At 41.1% G+C, this 25,223-nt stretch overlaps 1 protein-coding gene across 5 annotated transcripts in view; it reads left to right on the top strand.

Moving 5' to 3' along the window:
* LOC126484333 (alpha-N-acetylglucosaminidase) overlaps nt 1-25,223 on the top strand; it is a 372,796-nt gene that overhangs the window by 106,790 nt on the left and 240,783 nt on the right. For all 5 annotated transcript variants that reach the window (XM_050107785.1, XM_050107782.1, XM_050107780.1 and 2 more), the window contains exon 10: nt 8,292-8,441. In XM_050107785.1, coding sequence (XP_049963742.1) covers nt 8,292-8,441 — 150 coding nt within the window. The remainder of the gene's footprint in view (nt 1-8,291; nt 8,442-25,223) is intronic.

Genomic DNA, 25,223 nt, shown 5'->3' with positions numbered 1-25,223 from the left:
GTGGGCTTATGAACTAATTGTTCAAAGTAATTCTCAGAGAAAGCATTTAGTACAATTTCGGAAGATGTTTTCTGTCTACCACCGTCTTTGAACATGTATTTTCGCCAACAAATCGAGGGTAGATTTAAGTCTCCACCAATTATAACTGTATGAGTGGGGTACTTATTTGTAATGAGATTCACGTTTTCTTTGAAGCGTTCATCTATTATATTATCTGAGTCGGGGGGTCGGTAGGAGGAGCCAATTATTATTTTGGGTCGGCTGTTGAGTATAACCTTACTCATAGTAATTCACAGGAACTATCTATTTCAACTTCACTACAAGATAAACTACTATCAACAGACACAAACACACCACCACCTACTTTATTTAATCTATCCTTTCTGAACACGGTTTGCGCCTCTGTAAAAATTTCGGCAGAATTTATCTCCAGCTTTAGCCATCTTTCTGTTCATATAACGATTTCAGCTTCAGTGCTTTCTATCAGCGCTTGAAGCTCTGGTACTTTTCCAACACAGCTACAACAATTTACAACTACTATACCGACTGTTGCTTGGTCGATTCTTGTCGTTTCTTTACCCTGTTCCCTTTGAGACTGGAGCCCTTTTTGATCTTTCCCAAGACTGTCTAACCTAAAAAAACCACCCAGTACACACCACACAGCCCCTGCTACCCATGTAGCCACCTCCTGTGAGTACTGGACACCTGACCTATTTAGCAGAACCCGAAACCCCACCATCATATGGCACAAATCGAGGAATCTGCAGCCTACACGGTCACAGAACTGTCTGAGCCTCTGATTCAGACTCTCCACTCGGCTCTGTACCAAAGGTCTGCACTCGGTCCTGTCGACGATGCTGCAGATGGTGGCTGCACCCTGTACCCTTCATGGCATCTGGTAGGAGGAACCTTTCCACATCTTGGATGACTCTCCCTGGTATGCACACGGAATGCTCATTGGCTTTCTTCCCGTCCTTAGCTGCCATATCCCTAAGGAGCTCCATCACCTGTCTAACATTGGAGCTCCCTATGACAAGTGGTGGTGGTGGTGGTGGTGGTGGTGGTTAGTGTTTAGCGTCCCGTCGACAACGAGGTCATTAGAGACGGAGCTCATGCTCAGGTTGGGGAAGGATTGGGAAGGAAATCGGCCGTGCGCTTTCAAAGGAACCATCCTGGCATTTGCCTGAAGTGATTTAGGGAAATCACGGAAAACCTAAATCGGGGTGGCTGGAGACGGGATTGAACCGTCGTCCTCCCGAATGCGAGTCCAGTGTGCTAACCACTGCCCCTGTGACAAGTAATCCCACCCTCTGCACTTGTCCAGACCTCTCAGGAAGACCAGCCACTGCTGCAACAGGCGAGGCCGCCCTTGCTGGCTCAGAAGTACTTTCAGCAGTGGGCAGCACCTCAAACCTGTTACGGAGGCGTAAGGGTACAGCCTTGTGGCCAGCACTGACTTTTGCCTTCCGCCCAGGGATTCACGACCCCGCCACAGTTCGCCAATCACCGTCAGGCAAGTGTCGACGGGCAGGGACGTCCGAATCCGAGGGTGCGGTGGCATCAGAGATCCCAGGCGATGCTACAGGTTCCAGAGGCGCCAAAGCGATCGCCTCGTGTGTCCCAATGTCACTGTACCCAGGGCAACAGCCTGGAGCCTGTCGACCACAGCCAACACAGCTTCCAGCTGTTTACGGACGATGGCCAATTCCCCCTGAATCCGTACACAACAGGCACAGTCTCTATCCATCAATAACAATTTTTTTCCTCTCTTCTATCTCACAAGCCGTTCAAAATAAACAGATGACTGATGAATATGCAAATTTGCCCTATTCAGGTACTAAAACATGATGCTGCAACTCTCAAATACTATAATACACCCGAAATTTATGAATTAAACTATGCAAGTACCCAAAACACGCAAAGAAATTAAGAATTAATCTATGAAACAAATAAGTGAGCTCAGAGTACGACTTGCTGCTGGCTGCTGCTTATCCAATGGCTGCAGGGAGCTCACTGGCTGTGACCAGCCGACACTGGCCATTCAAAACAAAAACAGATGACTGACAACTACGCGAATTTTACACTATTCAGGCACTAAAACACGATGCTGCAACTCTCAAATGCTGTAATACACCCGAAATTTATGAATTAAACTATGCAAATACCCAAAAACACACAAAGAAATTAAGAATTAAACTATGAAACAAATAAGTGAGCTCAGAGTACGACTTGCTGCTGGCTGCTGCTTATGCACAATAGTAAGACACTAGAATAGCACTTGGGAGGATAGTGGTTCTAGACACCATTCAGCCATCCACATTAGGTTTTCTGTGCAGTCTATAAATCTGTTACGGATAATGCTGGGATGCTTCCTTTGATAAGGACATGGCTGACTTTCCTCTGTGCCGCCCCCCCCCCCCCTGCCCTGTCTCAATTACTGTCTCAATTACTGTCTCTGTTACTGACAGCTTGGGGTTATCAGGTTTGGTGAACAGTGCAATGGAATATCTGAGCCAGTCTTTAAAAATAACTTCAGTAAAATGGAAATGAAGTAGCATCCATCATAAAATCTAAGTGTTCTAGTGGTTATGATAACATATCAATGAAGTTAATCAAAGAGTGCTCATGCGAGTTGAGTTCTATCTTAAGTTATTTGTGCAATCAATCTCTTATCAGCAGAACATTTCCAGACTGGCTAAAATATGCTGAAGTTAAGCCTCTTGTAGAAGGGGGATAAAGAGATACCATCAATTTATTGACCAATTTCACTTTTGCCGGCTTTCTCAAAAATATTTGAAAAGGTTGTGTTCAAGTGGCTCCTTAAGCATCTGACTACAAATAATATATTGTCCAAGTCAGAGTTTGGGTTTCTTAAGGGTTCTGATATAGAGAAAACTATTTATGCTTACAGTGAGAGTGTACTTAATTTATTAGATAATAAATTAGAGGCTACTGGCAATTTCTGTGACCTGTCAAAGCCTTTGACAGTGTGAACCACACCACTCTCTTAAGTAAATTAGAATATTATGGTGTCACCAGTAGTGCTGCGAAATGGTTTGTGTCTTATCTAACAGGAAATAAAGGGTGTTATTGCGAAATACCTGTGCAGTAAGCAGTCAGTCTTCATCTGACTGGGAATTAATTACATGTGGTGTTCCATCTGGGGTCCATTGCTTTTTCTTGTGTACGTTAATGACCTTGTTTGCAGATGATACAAACATTGCGATAAGTAGCAAGCCAAGTACAAATTTAGAAATAGCTGCTAATCAAATTTTCACTGGCATTTATAAATGGTTTAAAACTAATTCACTCTCATTAAACTTTGAAAAGACCTACTATAAGCAGTTCATAACCTGTAAGAGGTGTCCTTCCAGCATGTGTATAACATATGAACACATGCAGATTGAAGAGGTTGACATTGTTAAATTTCTGGGACTACAACTCGATAATAAATTTAGTTGGGAAGGGCATACCACAGAACTGCTTAAATGCCTAAACAAATCTGTATTTGGTGTGAGAATGTTGTCAGATGTTGGAGATATAAATATAAAAAAGCTTGCATGCTTTGCTTAATTTCATTCTGTTACGTCATACAGGATCATATTCTGGGGTACCTCATCAAACCGAGCAAAAGTTTTTAGCATGCAAAAGCATGTAATAAGAATTGTTTGTGGTGTAAATTCAAGAACATCATGTAGAAACCTATTCAAGGAACGTTGTATTCTAACCATTGCTTCTCAGTATATTTATTCCTTGCAAGTAATATATCTTTATTTCCAACCAATAGCTCAAAACATAATAGCAATACTAGGAATAAGAACAAATTACATAAAGACCTAAAATCACTTACCGTGGTGCAGAAGGAAGTCCAATATTCAGGAACACACATTTTCAATAAATTGCCAGCAACTTGGTTTCAGACAAAGCATGGTTTAAACAATGTTTGGAAGACTTTTTGATAGGCAACTCCTTCTACTCTATAAGTGGATATTGTAACAGAGACTGTTAGGCCAGCTTAAGTAAAAATGTCTGTTTGATTTCAGTTTTGACAGCACTTTGTCACAACCGTCAACATTACGTATTTTGTGTTTGATAAATTTATTAATAGTGCATGACAATGTTTCGTTCTGACAGTGTATTAATTCTGTAAATATTAGCTGTTGCATTTTACTGTATTGTATTCACCTATTTTGACTATCTCCTGGCAAATGATCAGGGTAGTAAGTATTATATTCAAATGTTTTATGTTTTTTATGTTATAGTTTCTGACATGTTCCACACCCATGAGAATCATCTTATTTTTTAGGTCTATGGAACGAAAACTGAATCTAATGTAATCTAATCTATCTCCTGTAGTGATCTTGTAGTCAACGGGACATTAAATCCTAATCGTTTTTCCTTAACATTGATGTGGCCCATTTCAGCAGATTGTCTGTCACAGGGTATGACATTTGGTTGTATCCATTTGATCTGAGTAATAGTGCAAAGTGTATTGAATCAATTAGTCAACAATCAGGAAGACTGCATGGTATGGTCCAACACATGAGACAGGGAAATGAGCTGTGTTGTTTGCTTACACTGTGCAACAGTGTTGCACAGCCCCTGTTAGAGTAGTGGTTATTTTTGTCTTTTCAGTTTGCCTGCTCTGTTAACATGTACCACTTAAACCAAGTATCACACTATCCCAATTTGAAACCATTCTATTGAATGGGCGTATCTTGATAAACATTTGGTTTGTAGTAAGAAACAGATTGACATTTTCTGTTGAAACACATGGTGAGAAGTATTTGTTTAGACTGACTCCATCTACACACTGCAAAATTAAAATTGAAAATATGTGCCAAAACACTAGACAAAATGCACCTGATGACAAATGAGACACATCCAGTATATTGTGAACAGTAATGGTCCTATCATACTTGACTTGCATCAGATACTACATACATCAAAAAAAGTTTTGCATTACCCCAGTTCCCAGAACTCCTGAAGATATATGTTGACTGTGGATATTGTATCACAGACACAGTCCCTTTGACTGTTCAGAGATGTCACTAAACTGCCCAAAGATGTAAACAACCATGCAGGAGCAGCGCTTATTAGCCGCAGGGGATCCGACAGCCGATCAGTACCAGTCATTCCACCAGGAAGGAGGTAATCGGCTCGTGTTGTCTGAAGTTCAACCATGCGTAGACAGTCAATACCGCAGTTCGATCGCATCCACATTGTTACTTTGTGCCAGAAAGGGCTCTCAGCAAGGGAAGTGTCCAGGCATCTCGGAGCGAACCAAATCGATGTTGTTCAAACGTGGAGGAGACATAGAGAGACAGGAACTGTCGATGACATGCCCAATGGCTACTACTGCAGTGGGTGACTGCTACCTATGGATTATGGCTCGGAGGAACCCTGACAGCAATGCCACGGTATTGAATAATGCTTTTCGTGCAGCCACAGGACGTCGTGTTATGACTCAAACTGTGTGCAATAGGCTGCATGAGGCGCTATTTCACTCCCGACGTCCATGACGAAGTCCATCTTTGCAACCATGACACCATGCAGCGTGGTACAGATGGGCCCAACAATATGCTGAATGGACCGCTCAGGATTGGCATCATGTTCTATCGTTCTAAAGACTTAAAGTGTGAATGTGAATCTGCGTTATATCGGATTATTCCCCAAAACCACCTTCCACTTCTTTATGAGGTGACTTAAACTTGGAACTTGCAGCCACTCTTCTTTACTGGCTAGCCGGCTGCTGGAAACCCTCTTGACTTCTTCTCCGTCAACTAACGCTAGGTACAGGAATTTGTAGGCTCTTTCTACTTAATGAAATAAGTAGACATACAAACTTTACTTTTTGTCAATTAACGATGTATTTGACCTCCATACACAATAAAACTCGCACTTTACACATAAATATGTAACTTCCTGCAAGTTTTTTGTACAGCAGAACGTCAGAAACAAATTGGGTTACAATTAAAAGAAAGTTGGCTTAGATACCATAACTTCTCTTAACACGAATCAGAAAATAAGTCTTGCCTATGGCAACGTTATGTCAAGAGTTTTTAAGAGTTCTTTTTCAACTGTCCTTGTTTTAATAACAGTAGTCAATGACACAATAAGCACAGAGCTGCATATAAACTCCATGGTTCTTCTTACACATTCACTAAACCATTTATGGATTGCCCAAGAGGTACTTGTCGGTGCCATTCGTCCGCTGTTTCTACTCTCTTCCCGCGACTGATTTTAAATTTGCACACACAAACATGTGACGTGCAGAAGGTAGGATTCTACCACCCTCACTCATATCCAGAATATCATGTGTTTGAGACGGTAGAAGGCTGAGTGGTTCCAGAATTTACACAGAAATTCTCGAATCACTACAAAGTTCTCTTCACCGATGAGTGTCGAATATGCCTTCAACCAGACAATCGTCGGAGACGTGTTTGCAGGCAACCTGGTCAGGCTGAAAGGCTTAGACACACTGTCCAGCGAGTGCACCAAAGTGGAGATTACCTGCTGTTTTGGGGTGGTATTATGTGGGGCTGACGTATACCGCTGGTGGTCATGGAAGGCACCATAATGACTGTACAATATGTGAATGAATGCCATCCTTCAACCGATAGTGCAGCCATATTGGAAGCATATTGGCAAGGCATTCGTCTTCATGGATGACAATTCGTGCCCCCATTGTGCGTATCTTGTGAATGACTTCCTTTAGGATAACGACATGCCTCTACTAAAGTGGCCAGCAAGCTCTCCAGACATGAACTCTGTTGAACATGCCTGGGGTAGATTGAAAAGGGCTGTTTATGAGCGATGTGACCCATCAACCGCTCTGATGGATCTACGCTGAATCGCCGTTGAGGGATGGGACAGTCTGGACCAACAGTGCATTGATGAACTTGTGGATAGTATGCCGTGAGGAATACAGGCATGCATCAGTGCAAGAGGACGTGCTACTGGGTCTTAGAGGTACCGGTGTGTACAGCATTCTGGACCACCACCTCTGAAGGTCTCGCTGTATGGTGGTGCAACATGCAATGTGTGGTTTTCATGAGCAATAAAACGGGCGGAAATGATGTTTATGTTGATCTCTTTTTTCCAATTTTCTGTACAGGTTCCGGAGCTCGCGGAACCGAGGTGATGGAAAACTTTATTTGATGTGTGTATTTTCATTTCTGATGATGTCTGTACGGTAAGAATGATGTGATGAGTTCTATTTGAGAGGAAGTCTTCAATTCACATATCTGTCTCGGTATTCTATAAGCAAGTATTTTGTTTACCTTGTGACTGTATGAATGTGTACTGAACACTTGCCAGATGGCAATAAACACAGAATCAACCTGGTCCCTACTATTTACAGCCTTCTGGATCTTATGAATGAACTGAGCAAGCTGAGTTTTACATCATCATTGAACATCAAAACTGTGATTTCTGTTGTGCCTGAAATATCAGTGAGTTATTGTTAATATCTGAGAGTGTGAACCATTGAGAAGTTTCTTGCCAAACAGAGGATCCTTTATTAGTGGAAAGCTTAGAGTTGTAGAAGTATACATGAGGAAGTGACTGTCATGTCAAGAAGACAAATCTTCAAGAAGACACAGTCACAAACAGAAGATGATACAAACAGTAGCTTTGAAAGACACAGGTCCATTTACCTTGGAAAACAGAAGAAAGTTTTTGTATGGGCAAGACAGTTCTAAGATTAAGTCACAAAGCTGTCAGAAAAGTGGATTGAGACAGCAGCACAGGACAAAATGGAAATCAAGAAATACATCAGTATTTCGTTCTTTATCACACATGCAAACTTTTTTTTCCCTTATTCATTTATGTCTTAGATATAACAGCATTTATGTAGTTGTCATGCATAAGAATATATTAAGCAAGTTCAGGGGCAATGAACATTGTTTTGTTGATGTCTTTCTTGTAGTTTATACCTGAAACCTAGTTTATACTACACACTTTTTCTGATATTTGAACGAATACCAAACTCTTCTGCAATCAAAACAGTAACGTATTCTCTTTTTGTTCGGGAAGTATTTCCTGTATTTTTAGAATTTTATACAATAATATGTAAGTTGCTGCTTTTGAAAAAGGATTTACTTTCCCAGCTATACTTAGTAACTGCTGTTCACCCACTAATACTTATTTATTGTTTATCTGACACATTCATTAATCTTCACTGGAGCTTTCTTCCTGTACTAATAATTTGACAAACAGCATTATCTTATGTTATAGCCCTGTATTGAATGATTGGTGTGTAATATAATTCTTTGTATCTTCCGTTTTAGGGTCGTATGATTGTACTGGACTTACAGTCTGAACTCAGTCCACATTACGAAGAACTGGATTCGTATTTTGGTCAGCCATTTATTTGGTGCATGCTGCATAATTTTGGTGGCACCCTGGGTCTCTATGGTGCTATTGAAAATGTTAACCGTGTAAGTAACAATGATGGCCAGTACCTTTTAAAAAGCAACTGGGTGATTAGAAATCAGTAGCATTATTTTGTGCAATATTTTGTAATTTTAATAACCATGTCTTATCACATTATGATGAGATTCTTAGATCATATTCACCATGGGAATTTATTTGGATTTAAACTGCTGTATTCATCTACCTGCATCAGCCTATTATACATTCCATCTTAATTGTGCAGAACAGAACTTTTCCACATGCAAAAGTCCTCTTCTTAGTATTTCACAGTTGCTGTGACTGTGAAACGAGACAGTGTAGTTGTTAAGGTATTAGTCATGAGTTCAGGATTAGCAAGGTTTGAAACACCATCTGGCTAGATTTAGATGATGTAGTTTTCCTGAATCATTTGGGAAAAATACTGGAGTGGTTTCTTTAATGTGGCTATGGCTAAATTGCCTCACCCTGTCCATTTGAGTTAATACCCCCTATGTGATGAACTTGACATTAATGAGGTATTAAAATTTAATTTTTCTGCAATAATCAGTGGATAAGTAGTAGAAATATTTCATTAATCTGTTGATAACCTGCATGGGTTACTAAAATAACAAACTTTATAAAGAAATGAAATTATCTGAATGATAATATGTAAACGTGGATAGACTGGTCCCCACATAATACAAGAGGTATGAAGAAGAAATGGAAAATTGCTTAGCTTTCAGACTTCTTAAGAAAGCACCCCCCCCCCCCCCCCTCACACACACACACACACACACACACACACACACACACACGTCACTGTTGTCGAGGGATGCTCTCTCTCTCTCTCTCTCTCTCTCTCTCAGTTTTTTGGTAATTGTCTCTATTTAATAAGTATTTGGTGGGCAAGATTACAGTAGTCTCTCTCTCTCTCTCTCTCTCTCTCTCTCTCTCTCTCTCTCTCTCGCTCTCGCTCTCTCTCTCTCTTCTGGCACATTATACAGCTTCTGGCATGTTCTGCAGCTTTTCATCCTTCACCATGTGGTTCTCGTTGTTGAGTTTGATCAACCATTCCTCTTCCAAATTTTGCAGTAGTGTGGATCATGCAGGAAAGTTCGCCCAATGAAATTTACATTTCCAGCTTTGTGCTTTTCTATCTTTGCCAGCTGCCTTTCTGGCAAAAATGATACACCGAAAACCCAACACGGTAGACATCCTGTTGGGGGGGTGGGGGGGTGGTTGCATGGTGGTAGCCCCCCAGACCACGGAAGTATCGGACTATTGGTGCCTGTGCTGAAAACTCCCTATTTATGCCAAGAAGTATGTGTCTGTCGTTGCTGGGGCATGGGGAATCCGGGCAATGCTCCAGATAGCCATTGCTGTGGCAGGTTGGTGCCCGTGGGGGTAATCGGTGGTACCAAGGTTGATGACTTTGAAATGAATTGGCTTAAACTTTATTCTGTTGATGGCAACATGGCCCCAGCAGTCTCTTTGGAAGGAAAGGATTAATACAATGTGGAGAGATATGATTCCACAATGTTTCCTTCCCTGGGTGCGCTGTGGGATGAACATAGAGCCAAGAAATGGGGAGAAATACTCCCAGCAATACTTAGTTTTCAGCGTTGCAGGCCTTTGATAAGATGTGTGACATTCTTATAACTATCACTCTCCATAACAGTCTCAGTGGGGCATAGGGTATCGTTTCCCACTGTGACCTCCTTTTACAGACCGGTTACAAGTTACATGCCAATTTGGAATGATGGGGTGCACATTTTCCCAATTGTGTCCAGAGAAGGTCAAAGGACAATAGGGTTGACACTGGGGCCTTCATCGCCACCTTTGAAGATGACTCGTTGCCTGAAAATGTCAAGGTGATGATGTTGGGATGCACTGTGAAATCATATTTTCCCCTTTCCATGTGGTGCTTCAAGTGCATGAGATTTGAGCACATGTCTTTGAGTTGCAATGCCAGCCCCATCCGTAGACATTGTAGATGTCAATTGCACTCAAACGCTCCTGTTATCCCTCTCCCTGTCTGTGTCAGCCATGCAGAACACCGTTCCCCCTCTTCAGCAGACTGCACCATATTCCAAAGAGAAAAGAAAATACAAGCATACAAGACTCTTGAGCGACTTGTGTACCAGGAAGCCAAGAAGAAATACAGTTGTTAGCATCCTGTACATATGACAGTGATGTTTGCTACAGCTATGATGACATCATCCTCTCTAGCAAGAGTACCCTTTCCCTTTGCTTCTTCTATGCTGAGCCCTCAAGGCTGCTCGACTAGACTCAGTTTGAAGCCATTTTGACTATTTTTCAACCTTTCTCAAGAAATATGTAAAGGTTTTTTTTTAATTTACCGCTACCAGTCACAAACTTTGTCAACTATTGTATTACTTATTTATTTAGCAACATGTTTCGAGGGAATACCTCATCTTCAGGCTAAATGGCGTTACAAATACTATTTTACAATAAGGTCATACAGAACAAAGATAACTACAGCATTTATGAAAAGACTATGTAACATCAGTATGACCTTATTGTAAAATTATTTTTGTAATGTCATTTAGCCTGAAGATGAGGAATTCCCTTGAAACATGTCACTAAATAAATAAGTAGTACAATTGTTGACAAAGTTAGTGAGAGGTAGCAGTAATTTAAAAAACCTTTACATAGACTTCGTTTCCTGGAGGTTGGGAGCTGGCCTCCTATTGTTTCCCCCACACCCACTTTGGGATCGTTGACTCCCCATGCACTGGAGACTTCAATCCCCAACCCCCAGCCGGAGAAGAAACACCCTTCTCTGGCATCCCTCATCAGGGAGGGGTCCCTCAGGACACTCCCAAGATTCTGCTGATATGGAATTGGGTACCAGCCAGTGGCTGAAGGAGCCACAGGTTGCTGGTCATAGGGCTTTGTTTTCCTATTCTGTCCCTGAAACCATGGCAAACAGTTCCTCATGGATGTCGAAATCATCCAAGGAGAAAAGGTACAAAATGGAGACATCCAAGATGAAGGAGGTTCTGATAGTTCCTATGCCACTGGGCTCCGGGGCAGAGTTCGGGGTGACTCCTGTGGCACTGGATTCCCCTGCACAACCTGCTTCAGAACTGATGTGTGTTGATGCCATATCCTCACAACTGTGGTTGCAGGCGAGCCTGGAGCATGACCTGCCTCCTTGGTTCCCTCACATTCTCACAGGATACAAATAGTGTGATCCCCCCAGTAGAACTGTAGTGGTTTTATCCACCACCAGGCTAAGCTGCGACATGTTCACTTCTGTGTTTCCTCTGCTTTCTGCATTGACCTCCAGGAAACTTGGTTCCCAGTGATGCAAACCTCTACCATCAGTAGCTATTGAATTTGTATGTACATTCTGGACTCTGTCTATGGCAAATGCATGTCACTTGATACAAATTTGAGGCTGTGGCTGTTTGTGTGAAGGTGTCTGAATTTTACTGTCTGTTATGGGTATTTCCCTCCTGATGGTGAGGTGTCTCAGAACACGGTTGTCTGCAGTGATTTCTCAACTCCAGTCTGCAGTGATTTCTCAACTCCACCCACACTTTCTCAATTTGGGTGATGTCAGTGCCCACAATGCTTTGTGAGATGGGACTACGGCCACTGGCTGTTCCAAAGCTATTGAAACTATGTTCCCAGAGCTTGATATTTGTCTACATCTACATACATACTCCACAACCCACCATATGGCACTTGTCGGGGCGTATCCTGTACCACTCTAGTCATTTTCTGTCCTGTTCCACTTGCAAATGTAGCAAGGGAAAAACAACTGTCTGTATGCCTCTGTGTGAGCCCTAATTTCTTGTGTCTTATCTTCATAGTCCTTACCTGATATGTTTGTTGGCAGCAGTAGACTTGTTCTGTAGTCAACTCTAAATGCCAGTTCTCTAAATTTTCTGAATAGTGTTCCTGGGAAAGAATATTGTCTTCCCACTAGGGATTCCCATTTGAGTTCCAGATGTATGTCCGTAACACTTGCGTGTTGTTTGAATCTGCTGGTAATAAATTTAGCCCCTGAATTGCTTCAGTGTCTTCCTTTAATCTGACCTGGTACGGATTCCAAGCATTCAAGCCATACTCAAGAATAGGTCACCCTGGTGTCCTGTATGCAGTGTCCTTTACAGATGAACCACACTTTCCCAAAATTCTCCCAGTAAACCTAACTTGACTATTTGCCTTGCCTACCACAATCTTCATGTGCTCATTGCATTTCATATCACTTGGTAACATTGTGCCCAGATATTTAAAGGATATGACTGTGTCAAGCTGGACACTTTTAATGCTGTATTGAAACATTATAGGTTTGGTTTTCCTTCTCATCTGCTTTAACTTACATGTTTCTGCATTTAGAGGTAGCTGCTGTTTCACTAGACAATTTGTCTAAGTCATCTTATATACAGTTACAGTCATTCAACTTCAACACTTTGCTGTACACCACAGCATCATAAGAAAACAACCACAGATCGATGCCCACCCTGTCCGCCAGATCATTTATGTATCTAGAAAATAATAGCAGTCCTATCCCACTTCCCTGAGGCACTCCTGATGGTACCCTTGTCTCAGATGAACACTCACCATTGTGGGCAATGTACTGGGTTCTATTACAGGGTGTATATGACCCAGGACAACCGGGAGATCCACGAAAAACTGGGAACTTTTTCATCAAGGAGAAAACCGGGAAAAACACGGGATATTTTTTTAGAATTCTGGGAATTTTTCATTGTTTTAGTTTTATGTTAAATTTTTGTAATTTTGGCTGGTAAGAACCGATACTCTAACAAAGAATGTTACTGTATCCTGCTACTGCAGAATAATACTTCAACAATAAAACGTAAACGAGAGAAAAAAACGAAAATAACTTAAATTGCAAAGGAAATTTGGCCATATCGCTACACAAGTAAGGACCAGTTGTACAGTCCCTGGCTAGCAGCCGCTTACCGTATTTACTCGAATCTAAGCCGCACTCGAATCTAAGCCGCACCTGAGAAATGAGACTCGAAATAAAGGAAAACAAAATTTCCCGAATCTAAGCCGCACCTGAAATCTGAGACTCTAAATTCAAGGGGAGAAAAAAGTTTTAGGCCGCGCCTTCAAATCGAAATAAAGTTGGTCCATTCTAATATGAGACACAATTTAGGTATAATGAATGACGATACAGCTACAGTAGTTTGGTTCGAGTCGTAAGCTTAGCAGTTAAGCTTTACCAAGTAGCCATTGCTATGCCTCAGGCGCTCCGTCCGTATTTATAAGGGTACCCTTCCTTTTTCACGTGCTTCGTCTGGTTTGGATTGATTGCTTATTTTGCTTTGATCTGATAAGTGCCGTTTTCTTTGTTATTGGTGTTTACGTCACTCTAAGCTGAAAATGCATTACTGTGCTGTGTCATACATTGTTTGTCGCATTCTGATATGCGTGTTTACGGCCTGTCGCCGCTCGCGGCATGGCTTGCTTTTGTGCCCGCTACCGCCGCTTACAATTAAAAAACAAGACAGCGGAATCGTCTCATCAGCGAAACAATGGCAAGAGACTGCTATTTGTTGTTACTTACACTCTGATGCTTTTTTTGATAATGATCAACAAGAGCCAAATAATAGACTGCGTATGATAGAACATGTTCTGAACGAGAGTTAGGCGAAAATTTTTCTCCGTTTGAAAATCTTTGCGGCCGCTTCTTTAGTACGTCAAATTCTGCACAGAAATTAGTCATCTTACATTTAAAAATCTAGTCAATTGCCGTGCTTCATTTCTGACTGTATCACTATTAGGCATAAGAATAATACGAATATAAACATGACACGATACGTATATTCTTCCGCGCTTGCTGTTGTCTCGCTCTAGTTTCGTAGTTTATTAGGCAGACAGGATTTAAATGAGATAGCAGGAAACACGAAAGAATACATGGCAAAATGTTTTTATTTGCATTACTCTTATGGTGAAGAGAATACTGCATGTGATTCTCATTTCATCAGGTTCCTATTAGCAACCATCTCTTCTCACAGGTAGGAAAAAATTCAGAACGTAGAGTTGGCCATATTGACAAACATTCCAAACAGTTTTGCCAGTCGGATTTTCGTAGTACATTGAAATTCTGCTACATTCGAATATGAACAATACGGAATTTGTATTATTTCGTTGGATAATGTATGAAAATGCAGTGGTCGAAACTCGGGGCGGAGAAAAAAAGCTAGTCTTCCATCTTTTTTTTTTTAATTTATTTACTGACGCATTGGTTTTGGCGCCAGTATTTATCTTTGTGCCTACAAAGCATGCCTGTGTAGTGCTACATATATTCGATGGCAGAAGTTAGTTGTGGTGGCACCTATCAACATTTTTCAGAACTTCCGCTTACTTTGCACTCGATTCTAAGCCGCAGGCGGTTTTTTGGATTACAAAACCGGAAAAAAAGTGCGGCTTAGATTCGAGTAAATACGGTAAGTTCTGTTCTGGATGTAACATGGAAAACGTGTCTACGAACATTTAAAACGCCTAACCGGAGAATACTCGCTGGATAACTAAACCTGTGATTCTGGCAGAGTTAGTGAAGTTAATCGGCAAACAAATTTTGACAATGGCAGGAATAGCTACAGTCTTGATGATTACAAGATTGTTTTTTAGAACGAGGAAGGAGAAGAAATGAGGACATCACACAAATTATGGAAGAAGAAGACGATTCCAAATTTATATAAAAATCATACTACTTTTCAATCTCATGCTTGAGAAACTGGTGCGTATGAATGAAATGTGAAACTATTTCCTAACATAAAGCTTTTTGCTTGTAGTAGGCCTAATAGGCATTTGATATTGGTACTTCGTGAATTATATTCTGTCGTGTCATAAAAATGATCATTTGTGCCAAAACAGTCTCGTTTATTTGGCGTGTGTTACAAAATTTCTGCAATATTAGAAAGGCCTTTTTTATTTTATTTAGCAGACAGTGACAAAATAGACATAATCAGATCGAGAAACCACACCAGTCTTGGGTATTATTTGTATTAATAGCTTTTTCAGTATTAGATAACGACATTTCGATTTTTCATGTAGCAAAATGTTTGACGAACTTTGATGAGGTAATAGATTCTTTCGCAGAAAGGAAAGCACGCCATGTAAAGCTGTAACAAGCTTAGAGAGAAAAAAATGCTAGGAACTAACGATTGAAGAAATGTGAAACAAACACTAACAAAGAGATAGAGGGGCTGGCCAGTACTTACCTCAGCTCAGTACAGCCGATAGATACACAAAAAACAGAACCGAAAATTTACGTTCCTAGCTTTCGGAATAAATGTTCCTTGGGTAGCAAGGATGGAGGCATGGTTGTCAGAGGGAAGCCAAAGATATTCTACTGTAAGTACTGTGCCAGCTTCAAACCAAAGAGGATGCATACCGAAGTAAAGAGGTATATAGTATAAAGGTAAACACGACTATGTAGGATGAAAAGATGCGTGAATGGCTAAAGAGGAAAAGGAAAGAGCAGAAGACTGAAGAGTAAATGGGAGTGAGGTTGTTTAACGTAGGTTCAGTCCAGGGGGATGGCGGGATGAAAGGATGTGTTGGAGTGCAAGTTCTCATCTCCGCAGTTCAGAGGGACTGGTGTTGGGTGGGAGAAGCCAAATGGCACATACAGTGTAGCAGGTTCCTAGGTCCCTAGAATAATGCTGGAGGGCGTGCTCCGCTACTGGGTATTGGACATCTCCTAGGCGGACAGTTCGTCTGTGTCCGTTCATGCGCTCAGCCAGTTTAGTTGTTGTCATACCGATGTAAAAGGCTGTGCAGTGCAGGCATGTCAGCTGATAAATGACATGTGTAGTTTCACACGTGGCCCTGCCTTGAATTGTGTATGTTTTACCAGTAGCGGGGCTGGAGTAGGTGGTTGTGGGGGGCTGCATGGGGCAGGTTTTGCAGCGGGGTCGGTTACAGGGGTAGGAACCGCTGGGTAGAGAAGGTAGTCTGGGAATATTGTAGGGTTTAACAAGGATGTTACGGAGGTTAGGGGGGCGACGAAAGGCAACTCTGGGTGGTGTGGGGAGAATTTTGTCAAGGGATGATCTCATTTCAGGGGTTGACTTGAGAAAGTCATATCCCTGGCGGAGTAATTTGTTGATGTATTCGAGGCCAGGATAATATTGGGTGACAAGGGGGATGCTTCTGTGTGGTCTGGGGGTAGGAACATTGTTGTTGGACGGGGAGGAATGTATTGCTCGGGAGATCTGTTTGTGGACAAGGTCTGCAGGATAGTTGCGGGAGAGGAAAGCACTGGTCAGGTTATTGGTGTAATTGTTGAGGGATTCGTCACTGGAGCAGATACGTACTGGCCAGCCCCTCTATCTCTTTGTTAGTGTTTGTTTCACGTCTTTATATGAGATTTTCCATTAATAATTTAGATTGAAGAAATGTGTACTTTCTTGCTTGTCTCTTGTCTTTATTGGTTTTATGTATCCTATATTTAATTTTATGACACACATAACAGCAAGTTATTACCTAATAGGCAATAAAGAGTGCAGATTTTCTGAAGAGTTCTTGTTCTCCTGATTGCAAATAACCCCATCTGCTATTAACTGCGAGATTTTTTTATTTTTTATTTTATTTATTTATTTTTTTAAAGAAGGGGCAGGCTGTCAAATTGGCCGACTGGGAGCAGGAGAGGCACCACAGGACATTTCAGTTTCCACTGTCCTGAATATAGTTTGATGGCATCCATTACAAAATATACATGTTTAATTCCACAGAGCGAAATACAGTGACATGCGATAGAAGACTGCTTTATGAAGGGGTGTGGCACTGCACTTTGGCACACTTGAGACCAAATAACATCTCTTACATTTCTTCGAACACATATGTTTTATATATCGGACTTTTCAGAAAGATGTGCGCTACAGGATGAACATATTTTTGAAAATTTGATTGTTTTAGTATTGACCCGGTTAGCAAATATTGTAGATCCAAAGCTGATGCGCAGAGCAGTCTGAGTTACAGTGGGTAGTCTCCACGTGACCCTTGTGTACATTTAGTGATTATTCTCGCGTCAAATGAAAACAAAACGGATATCTGTGGCCTGGAGCTATCAAGTGAATTAAAATACATTCACATAATTACAGAAGGATAAAATATTTTATTACTTTCAGATTTTATTTTAGTTCCACATTTCTGACAGTCAAGCATTAATCGCCTTGCAGAACAATGAAGTTATTATTGTCTGTCTGCGAAAGAAATTTGACTTTTATTACCGTATTTACTCGAATCTAAGCTGCACTTGAATCTAAGCCGCACCTGAAAAATGAGACTCGAAATGAAAGAAAAAAAACTTCCAGAATCTAAGCCGCACCTGAAATTTGAGACTCGAAATTCAAGGGGAGAGAAAAGTTTTAGGCCGCACCTCCAAATCGAAACAAAGTTGGTCCATTGTAATGTGAGACACAATTTAGGTCGAATGAATGACGATACAGCTACAGTAGTTTGGTTCGAGTTGTAATCTTAACAGTTAAGCTTTACCAGGTAGCCATTGCTATTCGTCAGGTGCTCCGTCCATATTTATACGGGTACTCATCCCTTTTGGTGTACTTCGTCTGGTTTGAATTGATTGCTTATTTTTCTTTGATCTAATAAGTGTCGTTCTCTTTGTTATAGGTGTTTATGTCACTCTAAGCTGAAAATGCATTACTGTACTGTGACATGCATTGTTTGTCGCATTCTGATAATGAATGTTTACGACCTGTTGCCGCTCGTGGCATGGGTTGCTTTTGTGCACACTACCGCCGCTTACAATTTTAAAAAGAGAGAGGAATCGTCTCATTAGCAAAACAATGGCAAGAGACTGTTATTTGTTGTTACTTACACTGCTGCTTTCTTTGATAATGATCAACAAGAAACAAATAATAGACAGCTTATGATAGAAGATGTTCTGAACGCGAGTTTAGCGAAAAATTTTCTCCGTTTGAAAATCTTTGCAGATGCCTCTTTAGTACATTACATTCTGCACTGAAATTAGAGTCATCTTAGATCTAAAAATCTAGTCAATTGCCATGCTTCATTTCTGACTGTATCACTATTAGGCATAAAAATAATACGAATATAAACATGACATGATATGTATATTCTTCCGCATTTGCTGTTGTCTCACTCTAGTTTCGTAGTTTATTAGGCAGACAGGATTTAAATGAATTAGCAGCAAACAGGAAAGAATACATGGCAAAATGTTTACATTCGTATTATTCTTATGGTGAAGAGAATACTGCATGCGATTCACAATTCATAAAAGTTCCTATAAAGAACCATCTCTTCTCACGAGTAGGAAAAAATTCAGAACGTAGAGTTCACCATATTAACAAATCCCAAACAAGCAAACAGTCTTGCCAGTCGGATTTTCGTAGTACATTGAAATGCTGCTACATTCGAAGATGGACAATACGGAATTTGTATTTACTTCGTTGGATAATGTATGAAAATGCAGTGGTCGAAACTTGAGGCGGAGAAAGAAGCTCGTCTTCCACCTTTTTTTTTTTTACTGCCGCACAGGGTTTGGCGCCAGTATTTATCTTTGTGCCTGCAAAGCATGCCTGTGTAGTGCTACATATATTCGATGGCAGAAGTTAGTTGTGGCGGCACCTACCAACATTTTTCAGAACTTCCGCTTACTTTGCACTCGATTCTAAGCCGCAGGCGGTTTTTTGGATTACAAAAACCGGAAAAAAAGTGCGGCTTGGATTCGAGCAAATACGGGACCTTTTCCCAGAGGCAGTCAATGTATTTGAAACGAAATGCTTAATTCCACAGTACTGGCTAGTTTCAACTTTTCGCTGAATTTCAAGTGCACATTTTCATCTGCTTCAAGAAAATTTGCATCCTGAAAACCACACTGAAAAGCTTAATATCAGGTTGAGGTCTACTTCATTGGGAATCTGGACATACGAATGCGCACTTTAAGTATGCACTTTAAATGTGCACATTTTAGTATGGTTTACGAAATTCCGATGCTCTTGGAGTATCCTTTGATGTCTTGTTTCTTTTATGACATAATGTATGATCTTTGAATGCTTTACACGTACGTACATACGGGCTTCCTACGTCATGGTAGCTGCACAAGTGCAGTGTCGCACGTTACCTGTGCTCTCTATGGCAACTGCTGAAATGAACCTATTTCTAACAGGTTGCGGGAAAATATTGCGAATGGTGGTTTGAAAACCATTACTTTCAAATTAAATATCCTTTTACGTAAGTTGAACTATGTGCGAGAATGTACAATGAATTTCTTAAATCACAGAGTGTTTGACTCTCATTCAAATATGAACTCTTTGATGAAAAACCACTTAGAAGAATTTTGAACTCTGAAGATCAGACATTTACGTCATTACTAAAAATTTTACTGGCACATTTGTGTGATATATCTTAAAGTGTAACATGCACAAAAAAGATCAACATTATATGCGAAAGCCTAGCTTCTCTTGGAGCTTATTAACCTTGGAGACCAGTATTATATTTGAAAGCTTTGCTTTTCTTGTAGCAACACTATGTATACTAATTTAAACTATTAACTTTCATTGTTGTGTGTTCGTGCTACTTAACAGTGATGTTGCTGTTGGCTGACTACATCACGTGTCCTATGCTCTGGAATATCCATTGTCATCAGCTGGCGAGATCACGTAAAGTGCCTCACAATATCGATTTCAATGATTCGTAAAGTAACATGCAGTTTTTGGTGGAATTCCAATGTATTTTATCGTAAGATGAAAATATGCAGCGTACATGTTGCTGCACATCAAAGATATCCAAAACGCGTCCTTTTCCCTGGGTTTCGTTTTCTAAAGTGCTGGAAAATTCTACGCCCGTGTAAAAAACCATAACCATTCAAAGAAGTTTTGCAGTTCCGAGGGAAAATATACTGTCACTTAACATGGAAAAAATATGTTTTTACCCGGGAGAAAGTGTATTTTTAACTGGGAAATCCGAGAATTTTTTTTCCTTGTCCACATATACACCCTGTATTACTTAAGAAGCCTTCAAGCCACTTGCATACCTGGGAACCTATTGCATATGCTTGTAGCTTCACTAACAGGCTGCAGTGGGGCACTGTATCAAATGCTTTCTGGAAATCTAGAAATATGGAATAACTTTCATCCATAATTCGGAGTGTATCATGCGAGAAAAGGATGAGCTGAGTTTTGCACAAGCAATGCTTTCTTATTACGTTCGAACTGAGAACACGTTCAAGGATTCTGCAGCGAACTAATGTTAGGCATATTGATTCGTAATTTTGTGGATATGTTATTTTACCCTTCTTGTACACAGAAGTCACCTGTGCTTTTTTCCAGCCACTTGGGTCTTAGTGCTGTATGAGAGACTGGTTATAAATGCAAGCTAAGTAAGGTACCACTGCTGTAGAGTACTCTTTGTAAAACCGAATTGGGAATCCATATGGACCTGGTGACTTATTTGTTTTCAACTCTTTCAGCTGTTTCTCTGCACCAGGGATGGTTATTAATACATCGTCCATACAGAAGTATGTTCAATGGTCAAATGATATTACATTTGTAAGATTCTCCTGTGTGAACGATGTCTTATATGTGAAGTTTAAAACTTCTGGTCTCATTTTGCCATCTTCAACTGCCACACCAGACTGGTCAATGAGTGACTGGATGTAAGCCTTAGACCTGGTTAGCGATTTTACATAGGACCAGAATTTTCTCAGGTTCTCGGCCAGATCTTTTGCTGAGATATGACAGTGGTATTTGTTGTATGCTCTGTGCATAGATCTTTTTAGAGACGTCCGAAAGTCTACTAACCTTTGTCTCTCGATTACTGCTGGTCCGACACACTTTGTTGTGGCATATGGATCTTATTTGGCCACTTACCTTTCCATTTGCAGCTCTTGTCCTCTTCCCTCCATCCATTGGAGAGTCTGTGATGACCTTAGTGACAGTGATCATTTTCAGATTGTCCTGCCCCTCCCTCAATATCACTCACCTGTGTGCGAGCAGATGGGCCCACAACAATTCTGACTGGGATGCTTTTGCCTCTGCTGTCACCCTTAGCACCCCGCTATGTGGAGGTATCAATGTGGCTGTCTTGAGCACAACCACAGCCTTTCTATCAGCAGCAGACTTAGCGATCCCCTTTTCCTCGGGATCCCCCAGTCAGAAGATAATATCTTGGTGGACTTCATGAATTGCCATGGCCGTTAGAGATTGCATATGGGCTCTTCAACACCTTAAGCAACATCACTGATGAAGCAGCTCATTGCTTTTAAACCACTCCGTTCCCATGTCTGCCACATAACAAAATGACAGAAACAAGATCATAGGGACCAAACAGTTTGTTACTACCATTGAGCTGCATACCCCTCCTTTGCAGGTTTGTGCAAAGGTTCGACATCTCTATGGACACCAATCCCCCACAAGTGTACCTGGTGTCTCCCTGAATGGTGTTGTCTGTACTGATCCAGATGCTGTTGCTGAACATTTTGCTCTGTATTGTGCTTGAGCATCTGCACCTGAGATTGATTTTGTTGCACTTTGTGTCCTCAAACTGTGGGTGGAGTGAGTTCACTTACTTTTCACTGCACGTCACCTGGAAGACATATAATGCTTCATTCCATGAGTGTGAATTCCTCAGTGCCCTAGCCCCTAGCCCTTTGCCCTGACATGGCTCCAAGCCCAGACCATATCCACAACCAAATGGTCAAATACTGATTGGTGGATTGCCAACATCACGTCCTTGCCATTTTCAGCTGTATCTGGAGTGAAAATGAGTTCCTATCTCAATGGCAAGCAAGCTTGGTCATCTTGGTTCTGAAACTCATAACCACCCCCTTCAGCTATATCCCAATTCGTCTTACTAGTTGTCTCTGCAAGTTGCTTGTAAGCATTGTGAGCCAGCAGCCGTGTTGGTACCTTGAGTTGTGGGGTCTTTTAGCTCCTTCCCAGGGCAGTTTTCGCCAAGGCCATTCTATTCCTAATGATTCGGTCAGTGTGGAGTCCGCTATCTGGTCAGCTTTTGCTGACATCAACGCCTTATTGGCATCTTCTTTGACTTACAAAAAGCTTATGACACCACTTAGCATCATCCCTACATGGGTGGAGTCTCTGGGGTCTGCTCCTGATTTTTGTCCAGAACTTCTTGTCACACCATACATTTCGGGCTCAAGTTGGTGCTTCCCACAGGATTACCATTGGTGTAGCTGCAACTGTGGGGTCTATGGTGTCACCTTCCCTGTACGCTGATGATTTCTGCATTTACTGTTGCTCCTCAGTTGTCGATGTTCTGAACTACCAACTACAGGGTGCCATACAAAATGCACAGTTCTGGGCTGTCACCCATAGTTTCAGTTTTTAACCACCAAGTCATGTGTCACACTCTTCTGTTGACACTGTACTGTCCATGAACAACCAGAACTCTACCTTGATGACGTATTGCTCAATGTGGTGTAGTTTTATTGTTTGTTTTGGACTGGCATTTGATGCCTCAGTTGATGTAGCTTCCTCGTCCTCGCCAACCGATGTGAACATGATGGTCTTTCTTCAAAACTCATCACTGTACCAGTAACATTAGCAGGGGTGCAGACAGCCCTATGCTTTTGTGGCATTACGAAGCTCTAATCCCGTCCTGTCTTGATTATGGGACTCTGGCATAAAGCTATGCATTGCCGTCAGATTGCGGATGCTGGACCTGGGTACCATTGTGGGGTCTGATTTCTGACATGTGCCTTTTGGACCAGCCCTCTGAACAGCATAATTCAATCCAGGTGAATGCTTGGATGGTTCCTTTGAAATGCACATGGCCAGTTTCTTCTTGTGTTCTTGTTAAATTTAAGCTTGTGCTTCATCTCTAATAATCTTGTTATTGATGGCATGCTAAACATTAATTTTTCTTTCTTCCAAAACGGTACCCTGTTTGCAACTGGGATTTATTGCCTCATGTAGTTTTCTGAGTATTTGTATCCTGTCACTGGGAAATGCCAGTGTGCGTCATGAGTCATCATGTAGATGGCTTATTTTAATGCTTTGAGCATCCAATGATGATGTTCCTGCACCAGTATTAATGTCTGTGCCAAGTGACATATGAGAGACAGAGGTACACAAGTGGCAAGTGTGGTGTTGGCTTCTGTACTCTATAGAGAGTAGATGATTCAGGATGGGATTGTTGCATGCTATTTGTTGTTGTTGTTTTATGCATTGAATTGATGAGCAGTCTTTTGCACTGTGGCACATCTATCCACTGTTACAGTCTGCAGTAGTTGATAATTACCTCTGTCATTGACATGTTGTTGGTTGTGACAGTTGATTCTGGTGATGACAGCTCTTGCCATTTCAAAGTACCCACACTACACCCTTGACACAATGTCAACTGTTGAAGATTGAATGTTCTACGAATCCGGCACACATAATCTGGTTATGATGATATGTGATAGTATAAGGCATTGTTTTTGTCCTCTTGTTGACTATCATAGGGAGGATGACATTCCACCCAGGTGACAAATTGAACTAGGTAATTTCATTTGCTGCGGCGAGAAGATAACTTTCTATCTAATACAACAGCTACTTATAATTTAACTGCTCGTAATTGTATGTGAGGATGAACTGCTACTCACCAAATGCTGGAGGACAGAAAAAAGGTCAAATGCATTGAAAGGAAGGAAAATTGCTCATTTTTTCACAGGAAACACAGTTCTTGTTGAATCCTGCCTTGACGTCAAATATGTGGGGTCTAGGAAGCCTGCCATCTCAGATTGATAGACAACATTCAAACAAATCGTATTAATGAGTTTTATTATGAAATGAACAATGACAATACTTAACTTTGACAATAACACACAAGTGTCGCAAGCAAAGGGCGACATGCAAATAAGAAATCTCTTCAGTATATACAATTCCTGAGTCACTGGTCTTCAGGTGCCTAATCTTGTTGCTGCTGTAGAAGTGGGCCACGATGAGTTGGCACAGAACTTATGTCCTCTTCGCATTGAGGTTGCTGCCATTGCATTGTCATCATGGAGAGGGGTCGGTTAGCGTGCAATTGGCTGGCATCTTCTTCACAGCCCTCTCTGCTCTTTTGTTTCCGAATGGCGTTCTGGCGCTTGACTTTATGCCAGAACAGTGCTGGGGTAGAACAGTTAAGTGCATTGAAGGACAAGGCAGGGTGCCACTACAAAGAACACAAAAGAAATAGGTGAATTCAGGGGAAATGTGGAGGATAAAGAGAAAAAGATAAAGAGGTAAGAAAAGATTCCAGTGAGTGAGCTAGAATAGATTAGAAAAGTGAGAGGCTAATATAGGCAGGAAGGTGCAGTGAGTTGGTTACAGAATAGGGAAGGGTTCAGGGGAAGGTGATTTCGGTTAGCAGTGCATCAAAGAGTGTTGCAGGGAGAGTTTCCATGTGGATAATTCAGAAAAGTTGATGTTAAGAAAAATTTAAGTGGCACTGGTTTCAAAGGAGCCATTTCACTCAATTACATAGTAGTGTGCAGCAGCACACTAAGCTGGGTGTTCCAGTTGGTCCTCAGCCTCAGTCTGGCAGTAAACATTCATTATAATGGGTGCTGTAAGACATGAAAGGAAGCAAGATGAAGTAAATACATTAGTAATTAGGGAAAGAACTTACCAGCATTAACAAACAAACAAATTTAACAAAAACTAGATACTGTATGGTAATGGAATGTCCTTGGTGGACTGGAAATAATGGAAGCAATAAAGTTAACAGTTCACCTTACAGTTTAGCTGTTGAGTGGTCAATAGGAACAGATGCTGTATGTGACTGAAAATGTTGCTAAGATTTTGGACGATGCCCTTCTTCAGAACTAACTAGTATAAAATGAAACACAC

The sequence above is a fragment of the Schistocerca serialis genome, chromosome 6 (assembly GCF_023864345.2).
Source record: "Schistocerca serialis cubense isolate TAMUIC-IGC-003099 chromosome 6, iqSchSeri2.2, whole genome shotgun sequence".
Lineage (NCBI taxonomy): Eukaryota > Metazoa > Arthropoda > Insecta > Orthoptera > Acrididae > Schistocerca > Schistocerca serialis.
This window is presented reverse-complemented; position numbering and strand designations above follow the sequence as displayed.